General features: G+C 54.0%; 1 protein-coding gene across 1 annotated transcript; it reads right to left on the minus strand.

Moving 5' to 3' along the window:
* Positions 1-5,034: 5,034 nt before the first annotated feature.
* On the minus strand, positions 5,035-12,198 carry STING1 (stimulator of interferon response cGAMP interactor 1). The gene is given in 7 exon segments (XM_054079702.1): positions 5,035-5,490; positions 6,565-6,751; positions 7,563-7,798; positions 7,957-8,065; positions 8,882-9,062; positions 9,537-9,756; positions 12,120-12,198. Coding segments are annotated over 7 exon segments (1,206 nt in total). The 3' UTR covers positions 5,035-5,296.
* Positions 12,199-19,144: the final 6,946 nt, after the last annotated feature.

The raw sequence follows: 19,144 nt of genomic DNA on the forward strand, positions 1-19,144 counted from the left end.
GCAGGGGCGCACAGCCGGGAGTCACGCCGGTGTCCGTGTCCTCAGCACTCCCCGTGCGTGGCCCCGGGATCGGCTGAGAGTCGTATCCCGCGGAAGCTGCCCGAAAATGTCCGGGCTTTCATCACTATAAGCTGCTCTAAGGTCTTTCTGCAGCCTTCTCCAGGCTGAACAACCCCAACTCTCTCAGCCTGTCCTCGTATGGGAGGTGCTCAAGTCCTCAGATGATCTCCATGGCATCCTCCCTCAAACAGCTCCATGTCCTTCATGTGCTGAGGGCTCCAGCACTGAATGCAAGTGTCCAGGTGAGGTCTCAAGAGAACCTCTCATCGCAGCTGCTCCCAATCCTTTAATTGCCCTACTGAAACTCTGCCTTGGGTGCCAGTTCACAGCCTGGCCAGATGGACGCAACCTGATGCTCTGTTCTGCTCTGGAGAAGGAGCAGGATGGACTGTGAGAGGAAGGAAGAGGGTACTGGGATGCTGTTACCTTTGGTGAAGGGCAAGCTGCAGTGTGGTGTGAGAGCCATATTCCCCTGCCAGCTCCCCTGCCATCCTCTGTCCTTGTGTTTCATGGCTGCCAGTGCTGTGCTTTTGAGTTTTCAGTGTAGCTCAGAAGTTGGCGGAGGTGGCAGATTTACAGAGCTGTGGCTCAAGAAAGAAAGGGGTCGGGTAACTGGCACACCACAGGAATTTCACAGAATCAAGGTATCATTAAGGTTGGAAAAGCCCTCTAAGCTCATCCGGCCCAGCTATCAGCTCAACCTCACCGTGCCTGCTAAACCATGTCCCCAAGTGCCACGGCCACACTGGTTTTGGACGTCTCCACGGTTGGAGGCTCCCTCACTGCCCTGGGCAGCCACTCCCAGGGCTTTGCCACTCTGTCAGTAAAGACATTTTTCCTACTATCCAACCGAAACCTCCTTTGCCACAACTTGAGGCCATTTCCTCTCATCCTGTTGCCTGAGCACTTGGGAGAAGAGATGAACACCCATCTCACCACAACCTCCTTTCCAGGAGCTGCAGAGAGCAATGAGGTCTCTCCTCGGCCTCCTCCAGGCTAAACAGCCTCAGGTCCCTCAGCTACTCCCAAAAGCCCTGGGCTCCAGCCCCTTCCCCAGCTCCATTACCTTCCCCAGAAGCGCTCCCGTGCCTCAAGGTCCTTCTTGTTCTGAGGGGCCCAAACTGAACCGAGGATTTGAAGTGTGGGCTCACCAGCGCTGAGTCCAGGGGACGATCCCTTCCCTGCTTCTGCTGGCCACACCATGGCTCATCCAAGCCAGGAGACTGCTGGCCTTCTTGGCCACTGCTGAGTGATGTTCAGCCACTGTAAACTAACAACCCTGGATCCTTCTCTGCCAGGCAGCTTTCCAGCTGCTCTTCCCCAAGTCTGGAGTGCTCTATGGGGTTGTTGTGGCCCAAGTGCAGGACCTGGCATTTGGCCTTGTTGAACCTTATATGATTGGCTCATGTTCTGATCAACACTTCCATCCAACTTGGTGTCATCTGTACACTGACTGAGGGAGCACTTGATCCCCTCGTCTAGACTGATAAAAGTATTAAGGAAAACTTAGATTAAAGAACTCCTGGATTTCCACTACATGAAAAGTAAAAAAAAGAATCAGTGTGATAATAAGGGCCTTTCTTGGAGCACAACCACAGAACCTGGGAAGCACCACTTCGTGCACTCTGCCGTCAAAAGTCTGAATGTTGCTGAGAAGCAGCACTTGTGGCAGCGTGGCCCTGCAGAGCAGCCTTTGCTGCTCGCTCCTGGCCCTGCTCAGCCGTGCTGGGCTGCAGTGCCATTGCTACTCCCCAGGGCGCAGGAATGCCTCTGCTGCTCCCCAACGCCTCTCCATCCCCAGGCCAGGGAAGAGCTGCTAGGGCTGTGGAGCAGTCCGGGGGTTGAGCAAAAACTGTTCAGCAAGACCACCCTGCTGCTGGTGGGACTGGAGGGCTGTGACTGGATTGGTCTTTAGCTCTATGAGGCCTGGATGCCCGGGACCTGGTGATGCCACTGGAAAGCTTAGCTCTTCATCCCACTCATTGTCACTACAGGGAGAAGCGGTGGAGAAAGGAAAAAGGGCAGGAGCAGTGCCAGCCAGCTCCCCCTGCTGTAGAGCCCATCCGTGAGCCACCCTGGTGGCTTTTGGCTTGCTCCAGGGAGGAGCAATGCCTGGAGCTTGCAGCGCTGTGTCCAGGACCTCTCTCTGATGGTTGGGCCTGGAGCGATGGTCCTGTGCCCCAAGGCTTGTGCCTGAGAGGTCAGGTTGGAGGTGCCCCCAGAATCTGTTGTTGTGCTGCCAGGTTTCCTCTGGGACTGTGCCTGTCTTTCTACCATCCATGGGGATCAGTCATTTTCAGGAAGGTGCAGTGAGGAGTGCCCATGTGAGAGGGGAGCAGAGTGTCCACGAGGAGATTGTCTTTGTGCCTCACGAGGATTCTCAGTGGATCTGAAGGCACAAACCCTAGGGACCTGCAGAGATGTTGGCTTTGCTGCTCATGCAGCTGCTTCTGGCTATTCCTGTGTTCCTGAGCCCAGCCCTGGTGCCATGAATCTCAGGTGATGGCCACAGCATTTGTGCTGTGCCTTTGGGATTGCTGCTCTGAAACAGGAGGTGGGTGATCAGGATCCGTGTCCTGCTGCCTGTGCCCCAGGGCCAGACCCCTAGGGGGTAGCTCCTGCACCAGGGGCGCGTGGCTCCCAGCACAGCTCCCTGCTCCCTCGCTCTTGCCAGCGTGGCACCAGGCACTCGGCACATGCGAAAGGCCTTGGCAAAGATCCCTGGCACCTCTGCAAAGCAGCAGGCCAGAAGGAGCTGGCTCTTTGCAGCGTCCTTTGCTGTCATGAGCCCTCCCTGCAGCCCTTTCATCTGTCAATCTTCTCTTTCACACAGATGCAGAACCCGGAGATTAGGCTGCAGATTAAGGTTTTACTGAATCCTGAAATGGGTTCCAATTCCCAGTCCCAGCAGGACAAACATGCAGCCAGGTCGCCTCTGTGAGCTCGCTGGACTGGAGCTGGGGAAAGGCATCTCCCACTTATGTGAAAGATGGAGCCCTGGTGTTCACCTTGGCTGCTTTGCCGAGAGGCAACTGCCAGGTTAAGAGCAGTTTTATCCTGGGAAGGAAAGCTTGAGAAGGAACTGGAGCTCTTTCGTGAGTGGCTTCAGATGACAGGAATAAGCTGTAGTCGGTCCCTCTTCAGGTCTCACTCAGGGCAGAAGGTCTCGGCACCGAGGGCACTCTCAGACCAGAAGGGTGGTACCAGCCCAGGGGCAAAAAACGCTGTCTTACAGGGCTCCAGGGGCTTGCAGGCATCCTGGGAGCCTTGCCCACTGGCAAGGCATGAGGGAAAGGACATCCAAGCACTTACTAGCCTTGGGCTGCCTGTTGCCCAGGAGTCTGAGCAAGTCCCATGGCCCTTTTGAATCCAAAAGGCTCCAAAAGGTGCTAGAGGAGCTGGGTGAGAAGCGCGTTGTGCCTCAGTTTGCCAGCTGTGCATGGTAGCTCTGCTGGGTCTCCTCGGGAGGCTGGGAAGCACTTGGCTCCACAGGCTTCACGCCTGGTCAGCTGGCCAGCTGCAGGCTGAGGCTTTTCCAGGCTGCCTTCTCCCCAGTAGAAACTGCAATCATCCAAGCTTTCATCCAAAATAGGACACCCAGGTTTTTCTCCTTCCCCTCAGAGGAGAATCTCGGGGGGTGGCTCTGCTGAGCCCTCTGAGCCCTGTGGAGCAGACAAGGCTGACGCAGCACTGTTGTGCTGGAGCCCCTTGGGCTGTCCTGGGACACAGCACAGCCCGGGTGCTCCTAAAGCAGCTCCTGGCGGCTGCCACCGTGCCTGGTGTCCCACCAGCGCTGCCATCTTGCCTGCTGGGTGTACACAGCCCCCGGCATCAAAGCCATTGTTCCAGGGAGTTTCACTTGGCTGTTTCACTTGGGATTGCTCCCCAGGTTGCTCTGCTCCCAGAGTGGGACACGCATCCTCCTGCCCTTCTTTCACCTTGGCCACCGCCTGGGGCTGACAAAGAACGCAGTGCCCAGCCATGATCTGGGAAAGGGGCAGAGTGCCGGATTCAGCCTGGAGAAGAGAAGGCTCCGGGCTGGAAGGGGCTCCAGGAAAGCTGGGGAGGGGCTCTGGATCAGGGAGTGCAGGGACAGGATGAGGGGGGATGGTTTTCAGCTGAAAGAGTGGAGATTGCGATGAGATCTTGGGAAGAAATGTTTTGTTGTGAGGGTGGGGAGGCCCTGGCCCAGGTTGCCCAGAGCAGTGGTGGCTGCCCCATCCCTGGAGGTGTTTAAGGCCAGGTTGGATGGGGCTTGGAGCTCCGTGACCCAGTGGGAGGTGTCTCTGCCCATGGCAGGGGGTTGGATCTGGATGGTCTTCAAGGTCCTCTCCAACCCAAACCATTCCATGATTCTATGAGAAGGCAGGGAGGACCTGGCTTGCTGAGCAGTCAAAGGATACCTCAGCTCCAGGCACAGAGGTGTGAGCAGCGTGAGATGTCTTGTACCAAGAACCCTATGGAAGTTGTCTCAGGACAGCACTCTGCCCCTTTCCCAGTGCTCCACGGAGTCTGGCGTGTCCTTTGGAGCTGGACAAATGCTTCCACAGAGTGCTTGGGAGGAATGTGGGCACAAAGGGCATCAGCAGGCACTGCAGGCAGTGCTCAGCATGATATTACTGGATGGAGCAAAACCAGGGAGGTTCCTTGCACTGTGGGAGCACCGAATGTCAGAGCTCCCAAGGCCCAACCTTCTCTTCTCCCACCTCCACATCCCAAATGGGTGGAAAGTGAGGATTTTCATGTGTGGGTCCATCAGGCTGAGTACCCTGGAAGTCCTGCACATGCTCCTTGTTTCTGCAGAAGCCACAGGATTAGCCAGGCCAGGCTGGCTGAATATGTTGGACCTAGCAAACACATATACACTCATGGCTGGAATTTCCAAAGCCCCATCCAACGCCTCTGGATGTCCAAGGGCAAACTGCTCATTGTTCCCAAGATTCAGGATAATGCAAGTTGTCCCAGAGGAGAATGCTTTTATGTGACCCAAATCAAAGCAGATTAGAAAAACCAGCCACCCATGGATTAGTACATGGGATAACAAAGAAAATGGGAAGCGTGTCACCGGGCTGGAGTCTGAGCCAGCTGTTCCCATCAAACATGATGTGTTGTAGGGTTTGGTGGGCAGTTCCTGCAGGAGGTTGGGGATTGTGCTTCCTGCAAGAGGCTTGGGGAAGGAGGACCAGAGCCCAGAGGTGGAGAGGCAGGACCAGGCAGCGCTGGAGCTGCCAGAGCTTCAGGAGCAGTCACTCCGCAGAGGCTGCAGCAGGTTGGACGTGCTGATCTAGAGGCTGAGCTCTGAGGAGCTGAGGCCTGTGGGCGGGGTAGGTGGCTAGTTCCCCTCACACACGGCGTACTCCTCATGGTGCTGCTGCTGGAGGTGCCAGAGGATCTCACGAGACAAGAATTGGCTTTCTGTTTCTCCTGAGTCTGGAACAGAAGGAAGACAAACCCCATCTTCACTGGCCTGACCCAAGGCAGGGGTCTGGGCAGGGAGCAGAGTCTGAGAGATGCCCTAAACCATGCAGAATATCCTGAGGAGCCCAAACACGTTTTCTTAGTTAGAAACTTTGAATGAATGATGGAATCATGGTATGGTTTGGGTTGGAAGGGACCTCAAACCCATCCAGTTCTAACCCCCTACCATGGACAGGGACACCTCCCACTGGGTCAGACAGCTCCAAGCTCCATCCAACCTGGCCTTGAACACCTCCAGGGATGGGGCAGCCACCATTGCTCTGGGCAGCCTGGGCCAGGGCCTCCCTACCCTCACAGGAAAGTATTTCTCCCTAAGATCTCATCTCAATCTCCCCTCTATCAGCTCAAAACTGTTCCTCTCACCCTGTCTTTGCACTCCCTGAAGAAGAAACTCAAAACACAAAGCGCAGGGAGTAAATTCCAGGCACTTTGTGCTGGATTCCCAACAGTACTTGTGATGGGACTGCCTTGCTGGACAGAATGCTTCTCCCTTTCAGAAGAAGTGCTGAATTCCCTTTGCAAACCAATGAGGTTCATTGCAGCAAGAAGCACCAAGCTTTCTTCAAGCCCTGCTGCTCTGCCGGAGGTGAGGAGAAGGGAAAGGAAGATGGCAAGCTGGGAAAGCCTGGCTCCTGTCCAGAGGAACTGCTATTGAGCCAGCACACCTGTCCTGATACTAGAACACCAGCAGGGAAGAAAGCTGTTCCTTCCCCTGGAAGCCCACTGTTCTACTTAATCCTTGAGGGAGTATTCCTGCTGCCCCAGGGGAAGACTGTGTGCTCAGGTGCCTCTGGGGACTCCAACAGGGACCAGCCCTGCCAGCATCTACCCCGCTCATCTGAGACCCTCTGCAAGCAGTGCCAGGAGGCAGCTCCCTCCTCCCACTGCTGCAGGACCTCCCTGGCCATCAGAGGAGGGGGATCAGCCAAGCATCGCATGGATCCTGCCTGCTTTCCCATGTTTGTCCTGCTCTGAGGTCACTGCGCTGGTCACTGTGCTGGGCTCGCGCTTTCCCTGCTCACTCACCTTCATACGCAATGAGCTGGTAGGTGCCCATGCACTCCTTGGAGCCTTGCAAGATCTCCTCCAAGGTCCGGTAGAAAAGTTTGACCTGCTTCAGGCAGTCCTCCCAGCTGAAGGCAGCACACTTGTCCTGGGACATGGCGTAGAGGGACTGCAGCAGTGTGGCGTACTCCACTGCACAGAGCCAGTGCTGCAAGGTGGGAGAGAAGGACATGGAGCGTGAGGATGGAGGACGGGCTGGAGAACAAGCCTTATGAGGAGCTGCTGAAGGACCTGGGGCTGTTTAGTCTGGAGAAGAGGAGGCTTATCATTCTCTGCAGCTCCCAGGAAGGAGGTTGTGGTGAGGTGGGTGCTGGTCTCTCCTCCCAAGGAACAAGGGATAGAACAAGAGAGAATGGCCTCAAGTTGCACCAGGGAGGCTTAGATTGGATATTGGGAAAATTTCTTTATCGAAGGAGTGGTGAAGCCCTGGCAGAGGCTGCCCAGGGCAGTGATGGAGTCCCCATCCCTGGAGGGGTTCAGAAAACATGTGGCCGTGTCACTTCAGGGCATGATTTATTTGGCACGGTGGGGTTGGGCTGGCAGTTGGACTCAATGAGCTTAGAGGGCTTTTCCAACCTTAACAATTCAGTGGTTCTATGATTCTCTTCAACAGCAAAAGGGAACACTCATTTGTGCCATGGGAGGTGACGCTCTGGATCCCACATCTGCTCTTTTCTGCTGTTATCCAGACTCACCTCCAGACTCACCTCCAGGAGAGGTTGAGCTTTATGTCCCTGCAAGGGCTGCGCCTGGAAGGAGGCAGCTAGGAGGAAGCAGTGCAGACAGCTGGCATGGACAGCACCTCTCCATCTCGCGGAAGCCTGTTGATAGCTAGGAGTATCTAACGGGAGAGGGGACGCTGTCCTGCCCTTATGAACACTTTTGGACTGGGATACGAGGCCAGGAAGACCTTTGGCTAACGCATGCCAACTGCTTTCCCACCACCACACTCTCCGTACCTTGTTGTCATCATCCCTGATCATGTAGAGGCTGTGTTTGTAGACCATTTTTTTGGTACCAACTCGGGTCAGGGTGGTTTCGGTGAGGTCTGTCATGTACTGGATATTGCTGTCTGCTTTCTCCAGATCATCATAGACTTCACAGCTCAGAGGGAACAAGATGTGGAGCTTCTAGGTCTCCCTGCATGCTGACATGGGGTTGTTTCTGCTGAATTCTTCCATTGACTTCTTCACTCCTGGTGGAAGAGAGCATCAGGCAGAGGTGCCTGTGTGTGAGAACAGCTCCTTTCTAGCTCACTCCCTGTTTCCCTGCTAGCCCTGTAAAAGTGGGAGGGTTGTTATTAGGAGCTATTTCTATCTGCAGGGCTGATAATGCAGGGAAGCAGTTACATACGCGGCAGGACTATTTTTAGGTACCCAAGGTAATAAGACCAGGCAAGCCCATGAGCGACATTCTGCTTGGACCTCTCGGACATCTCAGACACTTCCACTGCTGAGGGCTTCTGCAGAGGGGAGGAAAGAGACCAGCAGTGACAAACAGTCTCCTGGGCTCTTCCTCAACAGCCAGCTTCCAAAGAGGATCGGAGAGTGGCCACCCTCTCCAAAGAGATCTGGAGAGTAAGGGACTCTGCTGCCACCTTCCAGAGCCATATTGGCCAACGGTGCCAAGAGCCCTTGACAGCTTCCCCAGCCCCTGCAGGCGAGGCAGCTGATGCTGGGGTGAGGTGGACACCTTCCTGGCTGCACCCTCTGCTAGGATTGCTTCTCCCACTACAACTTGTGCATCTGCCCGGTACTTCCAGCAAGTGGGAGGAGACATCCCAGTACCTGATGGTGGCATTTCCAGGGCCACCGGTGGCCCTTGCCTGCTCTATGTGTTCATTTAGGTGGAAATGGGTGTTGAAGCCCCACAGACACCCATCAGTCACCCTCCCCAAATCCTATGTGACCCTGCTCCCCTTCGAGTTCAGCTATGGTAAAGCAGAGCCCTCCCAATGCTGCAGAGGGACCTGGAGCTTGGCTTTGCTGCCCACAGCATGCCTGATGACCCCTTGCAGACCACCTAGGCTGTTCTTTCCCCTCAAACGCCAGCTTGACTGACAGATTTAGAAGTGCTCAGGGGGGTTGTGCTCTTTCAGAGGCAGCCTGGCCCTGCTGTTGGCTCCCAGCACCATGGAGCCGAGAAGATCAGCTGTTCTGTGTGTGGATGGGCTGCATGTGCAGGGGCCACACAGAGCCAGGCCACGTGTCCCTGCGACTGCTCAGGGCTCAAGTGTTCCCCGGAGAGCCTGGCCAGGCAAGAGGTGTTGGTGCCTTAAATGGAGCCCCAGAGTGAGGATGAGGAGGTGGCACAAGCTGGCCAGGCCAAGCTGGAGTCTGAGCGGCTGCACATCTTCATCGGGACGAGCCATGTAGGCTAAGCCATAGATGACCAGCGTAGGTCTGTGCCAGCACAGTGGGAAGCAGGTGCTCAGCACCCTCCAGAAGCTGTCATGGTGCCTGGCTTGGAAAGAGAGACAGGAGAGAGGCTGGTGGCCACCTTCCCAGCATCTGCAGCCCATGAGTCACTGGCCAGAGGATGGTCCCACCTCCCTCTAGTGCCACTGAATTCCTAGAGCAGCACAGAGCCCAAGAGCCCTGTAGCACCGTAGGTGCCCCCAGCCAGGAGGGCTTGGGTCTCTTGCAGCACCCACAGATCTCGGGGGGGAGCAGATGCCATGTTGCCCTGTACAGCAAGGAGAGACGATCACCAGCCCTCTGATACTGGGTGGTGGGGAAAGGCTAGGGTCTGATATCTGTTCCCCAGGGAAAGGGCACGCTAGGGAGATACCATAGGGAGGAGATGTAGAGATCCATAGACATATGGCAGGCAGGAGAGGGGAAAAAGAGGAAGAGGAAGAGACAGGAGGCTGATGGAGACCAGTGCACAGAGCATAGCAGAGCATTGCCAGCTCTTCTCCGGCACTGGCTCACCTGGACTGGAGGTGGAAGATCTCCTCAGCCAGGTAGCAGGTGCCTTTGAGCAGCATCCCGATCTGTATGGCTGCCAAGTGGGAGGTGAGGCAGCGAGCGGTGGGTACGAGGGGCTCCCCAGCGAGGCACAGCACTGCGGCACACAGGGCCAAGAGCAGGTACATGGCACGCTAATCTCGCCTGCCCTGGGCCTTGGGGATGAGCAGGGTTGGTGGGGTGGCTCAGCCGCTCTGCTTCATGAGCCATCTACAGCAGAGACACCCAGATACTCACTGAGCACCTGAGAGCACGCAACGCCGCCGTCCCTTCCTTAATGCCCAAATGCAGTTGTTTGGGAGGTTCCCTCCTGCGCTGCCCCGGCCACCTCGGAGATTCTGTCTGTGCCTGAATGGATTTGGCAAGACAGAGCCTGGCTGGCCACCTCACTCCCAAATCAAAGCCTCCCTGTCCCCTAGCCATGGCGTCGTTGCTCCTCTTGCCATGCTCACCAGAGCAGTCATCACACATGACCCCAATGCCGCCTGCATTTCCTGTGTCGCTGTTAACGGGCTTGAGACTCTGCGGCTCTTCTGGGAGGCTGCTGACACAGTGACCCAGAGCCCCTGCACTGGGCACCCTTGTGCCTTGGGTGGAGCTGCAGCAGGCAAAATGAAATTGAAAGGAGCAGTGTTCGTGGCAGGCAGCTTGCAGAAATCGTCAGACAGAGCCCTCCCACGAGGTCTGCTGTCCCGAGGGAAATCTGGCGCTGAGCAGTGCTGGGTGGGTGCAGCAGGTTTCGACACGGAAGAGCTCACACCTTGGGAAAGTCCTGTCAGGTCATGGTGGGGCTGAGCAAACCTGGAATCAAGTAGGAAACCACAATTCCCAGAGACTGAATTGGAGCGCAGCAGGTTTCCAGGGCCAAAATAGAAATGAATTCCTTCTAGCGAAGAGTGTGACTCACCGCCTCCTGCAGCCCCTCACCCCAAGCAGCTCTTGGAGATGAGGGGTGATGAGGCTGTTCCCACAACACTGGTGACACAGACGGGGGTTCCTGCAGCTGGGCTCCAACAGTCTGTGACGCCCTCAAGCCCCTCAGGTGACCACAGACTCAGCAGCTGAGGTACTCATGGCCACCTTTGACTTGGCTGTTGTTTTTGAGGTTCAACCTGAGGCTTCCCTGATTCCTGCTCTTGCCGGGGGGGTCTGCGTGGTGAGGTGTGACCCATCCTAGGGAAAGAATGAGTTAGACCACACACACAAGTTCATCATCCCCTTCAGGCAATCCTAAGCACAGCTACAGGCTGGATGGAGAATGGATTGGGAACAGCCCTGCAGAGAAGAACCTGGGGAGCTGGTGGATGAGAAGCTCAACATGATCCATCAATGTGTGCTCACAGCCCAGAAACCAGCCATGTCCCGGGCTGCATTCAAAGCAGTGGGACCAGCAGGTGACAGAGGGGATTTTGCTCCTCTGCTTCGCTCTGGTGAGACCCCACCAGAGTCCTGTGTTCAAAGAATTCTTCCAGCCACCCCCAGCCTCTCCAGGCTCCGGGCCATGCTGCGGATGTGCAGCTTGGAGCAGGGCTGTGATGCCTGCACCAAGAGCCAAGCCTAAACTCCAGGAATGAGATTTGAACATCTCCAGAGGAGGCTGGACATTCGTGACATAGGAATGGCGAGCCCAGTGCTGCCCAGCACCTCTGCACCTCTGCCCAGCCAACAAGAAGCAGGAGCACCAGAGCTGTGTTTCCACTGTGCGTTTCCAGATTGCGCCTTGCTTGAAGCTCCCCTTTTCTCTGCTGACTGTTATTCCCTGGAGGGAAGGGAACAAGAAGACATGCATGACTCTGGATTTCAGGTGCATAACCCCGCTAGTTCCAGCCAGGCTGGTGCTTGAGATTTAGTTGGGCAAAGAAATTAACTCCCTTTAAAGCAACCATGGCTGCCCCATCCCTGGAGGTGTTCAAGGCCAGGTTCGATGTGGCTTGAAGCAACCATATCTGGTGGGAAATGTCCCTGCCCATGGCAGGGGGTGGAACTGGCTTTGAGGTCCCTTCCAACTCAAACCACTTCATGATTCTGTGATCCTAACATCAGGTTGGAAGGGACCTCAAGGATTCATCCTTTCTTGGCAAAAGCACTTTCTGGATGGGATGGATCAGCCACAGCTGTATCATAAAAGTGTCCAGTGTAGAGGAACCCACCACTTCCCTGGGCAGGTGATTCCAATGGCTGATGGATCTCACTGTGAAAAATTTTCTTCCTGTGTCCAATTGGAATCTCCCCAGGAGGAACTTGGACCCGTTACCCCTCATCTTTTCCATGTGACTCCTAGCAAGGAAGTTTCCTCTGTGCAGCCACCCTTTAAATACTGGAACACGGTGATAAGGTCTCCCCTAAGCCTCCTTTCCTCAAACCCCATTTTCTCAGCCTTTTCCTCACATGCCAGGCTTCTCAGGCCTCTGATCATCTTTGTGGCCCTTCTCTGGACCCTCTCCAGCCTGTCCACATCTTTTGTGTATAGTGGGAACCAAAACTGCACACAGCACTGCAGGTGTGGCCTGACAAGCACTGAGTAGAGTGGGATGATGGCTTCTTTACCTCCACTGGTGATGCCCTTGTTGATGCAGCCCAGTATCCCGTTAGCTTTCTTTGCCACAGCAACACACTGTTCACTCATGGGGAGCTTGGTGTCCTCCAGAACCCCCAGGTCTCCTCCCACAGGGCTGTTCCCCAGCCTGTGCTGTACTCCTGGATTATGTTTTCCCAGGTGTAAGACCTTGCACTTATAGAATTTCATAAGGTTCCTGTTAGTTCACTCTTCCAGCCTATCCAGGTCTTCCTGCAAGGGCGGTCTCACCTTGGAAGTGTCCACTTCCTCAATCATAGACAAACTCCATCAGGGGACACATGACCCCATCATCCAGATCACTTATGAAGATGCTGAACAGCGTTTGGTCCAATATCGATCCCTGGGGACCCCACTAATGGCAGGTTGTCAGTTTGAGAGGGAGCTGTAGACCACCATCCTCAAGGCATGGCCTATCCACCAGTTCCCCACCCTTGGAATGGAGCACTTGTCGGACCAGAACGCATCCATGTCTCTAGCAGGAGGCTGCGGGAAACTGTAACAAAAGCCTTGGAGAAATACAGGTGACAATGTCCACTGCTCAGCCCACATCAACCAAACAGGTTCCTTTGTAGTAGAAGGTGACGATGTTTGTCAAGCATGATGTGCATTTGGTGGCTCCATGTTGGGTTTTCCACATTTGACTTGTGAGATCCCCCAGGAAGATTTGCTTCAGGGACTGAAATAAGGCTGATGGGCCTATAATTTCCTGGATCCTCCTCTAAGCCCTTCTTGTAGATGGGGCTTCTTGTAGATGGGGGGGACATGAGCCTTCTTCCAGTCTTCAGTAATGTCCCCCTATATTCACGACTTCTCAAAGATTATGGAGAGTGGCCTCGCAAGGATGTCAGCCAGCTCTCAATGCCCTTAGGTGGAGAATGTCAGGGCCCATCAATTTGCTGGAGTGAAGTTCCCCTAACAGTTCACAAATCAGCTCTTTCTTCGCTGATGGTGGGTCTGTGTTTGAACCAACTTGGATTTTTGATCCCAAAGTGTGGAGCCCAACAGTGCTGGAAAAAACAGATGTGGAGAAAGTGATGACAACCTTTGCCTCTTCAGCACTGTTGGTGACTGATCCCCCTCTCCGGTTTAACAGTGGCCCAACACTTTCCTTTTGTTTCTCCACATTGGTGCGCACCTGAAGAACCCTTTCTTGTAGTTTTTGACATCTCTGCCCAATCTCAATTCGAGATGAGCTTTTGCTTTCCTAATTGCGTCTCTGCACACGCTGGCAAAGCCCTTGGAGATCTCAACAGGTGTTCATTCACTTTTCCATCCCTGGTGCACTTCTCTTTGGGTTTGAACAGACTCAGAAGCTTGCAGTTAAGCCAAGGGGCTTTCTTGCTCTGTCTGCTTCCCTCATCTTTAAGGGGGGTGAACTGGTTTTGTGCTTCCAAATCCCAGCACTTGCTACCTCCTTTGTCCTCCACTGAAGCTTCCCATGGAATCCCTTCCAGCTGAGCTCTGTGTGAGCTGGAATTTGCTTTTCTAAAATCTAAAATGTGTATCTCAGTACTTGCCATTAGGGGCCCAGCAGGCCCAGCAGGCCCCTAATCTGCAATAGCTGCAGCCAAGGCTATTGCTGACTGAGTTTTTCTTGTTTGGGAGTGCAAGTCCAGCAGTGCCTCACTCCTGCGTGGCACATCCAACATTTACATGAGGAAACAGTCCTCTAAGCATTCCAGGAACGTGATGGATGATACACCAGCTGCTGTATTGTTCTTCCACCAACTGTCTGGGTGGTTGCAGTCACCCAGAAAAACCACATTCTGTTGACACAAAGACTGATTGAGTGACCCAAATATTGCTTTGCTGGTCCTATTTTCTTGGTTCGGAGGTTGGTAGCAGATGCCTACTGCAAGGTCAGAGATGGTCCCTCTTATCTTGACGTACAGGCCTTTGGTAGGGCTTCCACAATCACTGTAGTTGACTTTTATATATTTAAGGCTCTCCTTAACAATAGAACACAGCAAGTTCCACTCTTCAGAACATCCAGAAGAGCTGAACTCGCCTGTAACCCAACAAAAGCTGGTTTTTAGAAGGGTGTTGGTGTACTGGTTGGCACTGGAGGAGGGATTGGCCTCTCCTGACATCCCAATGGCTGTAGGGGAAGTGCACAGCTGTAGACAGGACTTGTTTGGACAGGGAAGGATTTTGATGAAATGCCCAAGACTTTGTAATAAGCTGGAAAAAGAATATAAAAACTCAGCAGTAGTAGGAAGTCTCCTTTGCTGGTGAATCTGCCCTTCTACTCCACTCTCATGAGACCCCACCTGGAGCCCTGCATTCCGTTCTGGAGTCCTCAGCACAGGAAGGACTGTTGGAGCTGTTGAAGAGAGTCCGGAGAAGGTCACAGAGATGATCCAAGGGCTGGAGAACCTCCTGTACAAGGACAGGCTGAGAGAGTTGGGGTTTATCAGCTTGGAGAAGGCTGCAGGGATATCTTAGAACAGCTTCCAGTGCTGAAAGGGGCTCCAGGAAAGCTGGAGAGGGGCTCTTGATCAGGGAGTATGCAGGGATAGGACAAGGGACATGGTTTTACACTGGAAGATGGGAGATTGAGATGAGATCTTAGGGAGAAATGTTTTGCTGTGAGGGTGGTGAGGCCCTGGCCCAGGTTGCCCAGAGCAGTAGTGGCTGCACCATCCCTAGAGGTGTTCAAGGCCAGGTTGGATGGGGCTTGGAGCTCCTGATCCAGTGGGAGTGGGAACTGGATGTCTTTGACGACCATTCTAACCCAAACCATCCCATGACTTTGTTCTATGACATGTGAGGCTAGCACTCTGCCCCATAAACCTTATCAGCAGAGGTGGCCAAGGCTGCGCAGCTGAGCCACTGGTGTCCAAGCTACCTGGGCAAGTTATGTTCCAAAGCAGTTTGGAAGGATCCAATTTGGTTCTGTTCGGCCCTCTTGAGCCTATTCAGGGGCACCAATTTACTGCACTCGTCTCATATCTATGAGATGTCTATGTCATGTCATGTCTATGTCATTGATGAAGACATTAAACAGCACTGGTCCCAGTATGGACCACTGAGGGACACCACTTGTCATGGATCTCCATCTGGACTTTGAGCCATTGACCAGTACTCTCTGAATATGACTATCCAACCAATTTCTTATCTACCAAACAGTCCACCCATCAAATCCTTATCTCTCCAATTTAGAGAGAAGAATGTTGTGGGGAACCTTGTCAAAGGCTTTACAGAAGTCTAGATAGATCACATGCTTTGGTTTTCCCATGTCCTCTGCTGTGGTTACCCCATCATAGAAAGCCACTAGGTTGGTCATACAGGATTTGCCCCTGGTGAAGCCATGCTGGCTGCCATTAGTCACGTCCTTGTCCTCCATGTACTTCTGTGAGGCTCTGTTCCACGATCTTCCCAGGCACAGAGGTGAGGCTGACAGGTTGGTAGTTCCCAGGGTCACGTTTTCTACCCTTTTCGAAAACGGAGACAATGTTCCCCTTCTTCCAGTCACCAGGGACTTCTCCTGAGTGCCAGGACTTTTCAAATATCATGGAGAGTGGCTCCACATTGGCCAATTCCCTCAGGACTCTGGGATGCATCTCATCAGGTCCCAGTCTGTGCTTCTCTAAACATCTGTGCCTTTGCCCAAGCATCTGCAGGTTTGTCCCTCCTACAGCACTGCAGCCAGAGCCTGCTGAGCAAAGCTGATCCAAGGAAGATGGTGCAGGGAAGGCGCCTGGAGTCAGGAGCCACCTGAGGATCAGGCATGCTTACCTCGGGCTGCAGGACTAGCTCCTGCCCAGAGAGAAAGGGCAGAAAGGTGCAGGTGGAACCCCTCCCATCCTGCCAGGTCAGGGTGCTGCATGAGGGGCCAGTGGCGACTGGCGTGGGGAGAAGGCATCTGCCTAACAGGATCACTTTCACGGCAGCTGGGGCTCCTACAGATGGGGAGCAGCCTGGAATTTTCACAGCAGCTGCAGCCCAAAGCATCTCTTCTGGTGCCAATGAGCAGAATCATGGAATCATTAAGGTTGGAAAAGAGCTCTAAGCTCATCCAGTTCAACCGTCAGCCCAACCCTACCGTGCCAAATAAATCATGCCCTGAAGTGACATGGCCACATGTTTTCTGTACCCCTCCAGGGATGGGGAATCCACCACTGCCTTGGGCAGCCTCTGCCAGGGCTTCACCACTGTCAGTAAAGACATTTTCCCAATATCCCACCTAAGCCCCTCCTGGCATAACTTGAGGCCGTTCCCTCTTGTCTACCACTTGTTACTTGGGAGAAGAGACCAGCACCCACCTCACCACAACCTCCTTTCAGGGGCTGCAGAGAGCAATGAGGTCTCCCCTGAGCTTCCTCTTCTCCGGGCTAAACCCACTCAGGTCCCTCAGCTGCTCCCAGAACCTCTGGGCTCCAACCCCTTCCCCAGCTCTGTTACCTTCTCTGAACGTGCTCCAGCCCCTCAACGTCCTTCTTGTTCTGAGGGGCCCAAAACTGAACCAAGGATTTAAGGTTTGGCCTCACCAGTGCTGAGTCCAGGGGACGATCCCTTGCCTACTCCTGCTGACCACACCATGGCCGATCCAAACCAGGATACCATTGGCCTTCTTGGCTACCTGGGCCACTGCTGGCTCACATTCAGCTGCTGTCAATCAACACCCTCAGGTCCTTCTCCTCCAGGCAACTTTCCTGTTGCTCTTCCCCAAGCCCGGAGTGCTGCACAGGGTTGTTGTGTTCCAGGTGCAGGACCTGGTACTTGGCTTTGTTGAACCCCATCCTGTTGGCCTCAGGCTGTCTAGGATCCAGGCTGTCCATGGATCCAGGCTGTCTAGGTCCCTCTGCAGAGCCTTCCTGTCCTCCAGCAGATCAACAATCCCACCCAGCTCAGTGTCATCTGAAACTGAGGGACTTCATCCTTCTGGAGGGGAGCAGCAGGGTATGATCTCATGTGGGTTACAGAAAAGTGCCTGTGAATCAATCCCAACGTCTTTGTGTTTTCTGGCAGGAGTAGGAGAGATAGAAACTTGCAGGAGGACATCTGCAGGTGAGATGTAAGAGCAGCAGGGGGAAAGGCAGCAGATGGCGTAAGGGAAGAGGGAAAGCAGAACTCCAGGGACAGTATGGAGATGGGCAGTGGGAAAGTGCTGCAGAGAGGACCACGAAGGGAATCATAGAATCATAGAATCACTAGGTTGGAAAAGACCTCCAGGATCATTGAGTCCAACCATTCCTATCTGCCTAACCATGTCCCTGAGCACCTCGTCCACTCATATTCTAAACACCTCCAGGGATGGTGGCTCCACTCCCTCCCTGGGCAGCCTCTGCCAGGGCCCGATGACCTTTCTGTGAAAATTTTTTCCTGATATCCAGTCTGAACCTCCCCTGGTGGAGCTTCAGGCCATTCCCCCTTGTCCTGTACCCTGTCACTTGGAAGAATTGGCCAGCACCCTCCTCTCTACAAGCTCCTTTCAGGTAGTTGTAGAGAGCAATAAGGTGTCCCCTCAGCCTCCTCTTCTCAAAGCAAAACTACCCCAGGTCCCTGAGCCCCTCCTTGTAAGACTTGTTCTCCAGCCCCTTCCCCAGTTTTGTTGCTCTTCTCTGGACACGCTCCAGAGCCTCAACCTCCTTCTTGTCATGAGGGGTCAGAACTGAACACAGAATTCAAGGTACAGCATCACCAGTGCCAAGTCCAGGAGCAGAATCACCTTCTTGGGCCTGCTGGCCACACCATTTCTGATACAAGCCAAGATGCCATTGGTCTTCTTGGCCACCTGGGCACACTACTGGCTCATGTTCAGTTGGCTGTGAACCAACACCCCCAAGTCCTTCTCCTCCAGGCAGCTTTCCAGCCACTCTTACCCTAGTCTGTAGCTGCACAGGGTTGTTGTGCCCCAAGTGCAGGACCCAGCATTTGGCCTTGTTAAACCTCATGCCATTGGTCTCAGCCTAGCGGTCCAGCCTGTTCAGATCCCTTTGGAGCCTCCCTACCCTCCAGCAGATCGACACCTCCTCCCAGCTTAGTGTCATCTGCAAACTTGCTAAGGGTGCACTCAATGCTTTAATCCAGGTCATTGATAAAGACGTTGAACAGGACTGGACCAATGGAAGATCTGAACAACCTTGGCAGAGAGCAGGGGAGGGAATGCGAAGGATGCAAACCCCACAGTGTGATGTGGCACTAAGAGGGGAAATCCTGACCTCAAACTTAGCCGGGCCTGGGATTCCCTGGCTCTGCTCCCTCTGATCCAAGGTCAAGGTTCATTTGTACCTGGTCTTTACCGCCCCTCCTGGCATATTCAGACATGTCCAAGCTTCACTGGAACGCGTTCCATCCATTGCCACATCACACCAAGATCCGTGAGTGCAGAGGGAAATCCCACAGGGATAAGGCATGGCCCGTTCCATTCCCTGCAGCCTCCAGCAAGCTCCCATTGCTCCGTTCCCAGGCAAACCTCAGAAGACGACCTAGGGCACCAGGTGTCCTGGTCCTGAACCACAGTGGAACTGTTTGACCGTCCATTTCTATTTTAAAAACTGTGGATTCTGGATTTAGTTCGCAATGCTTTACTGCTCAGAGGGGATTTTCAGAGCTTGAGAATGAAAAAAAACAGCAATCCTGACTGATTCTGATGCTCCTGTGAGCCAAATTTGTTCCAAATGTTCCAAACCGGAGACAAAATCCAACAAGTTTTTTCTGAGAATAATGAAAAAATATGACTTTAATCTTGGCCGATATGCAGTGAAGTCCTTAAGGGCTGTGACTTGAAGGTATAATGAACACTCACTCAAAGCTGTGAGGAGGATCACAGAGTCATGGAATCATTAAGGTTGGAAAAGCCCTCTCAGCTCATCCACTCCAGCCCAACCCCACCGTGCCTGCGTGCCCCCACAGCAGCACGGCCACACGGTTTTTGAACCCCTCTAGGGATGGAGACTCCCCCACTGCCCTGGGAAGCCTCTGCCAGGACTTCACCACTCTGTCAGTGAGGAAATGTTTCCTGATATCCAATCTAATCCTCCCCTGGAAT

The sequence above is a fragment of the Cuculus canorus genome, chromosome 14 (genome assembly GCF_017976375.1).
Source record: "Cuculus canorus isolate bCucCan1 chromosome 14, bCucCan1.pri, whole genome shotgun sequence".
Lineage (NCBI taxonomy): Eukaryota > Metazoa > Chordata > Aves > Cuculiformes > Cuculidae > Cuculus > Cuculus canorus.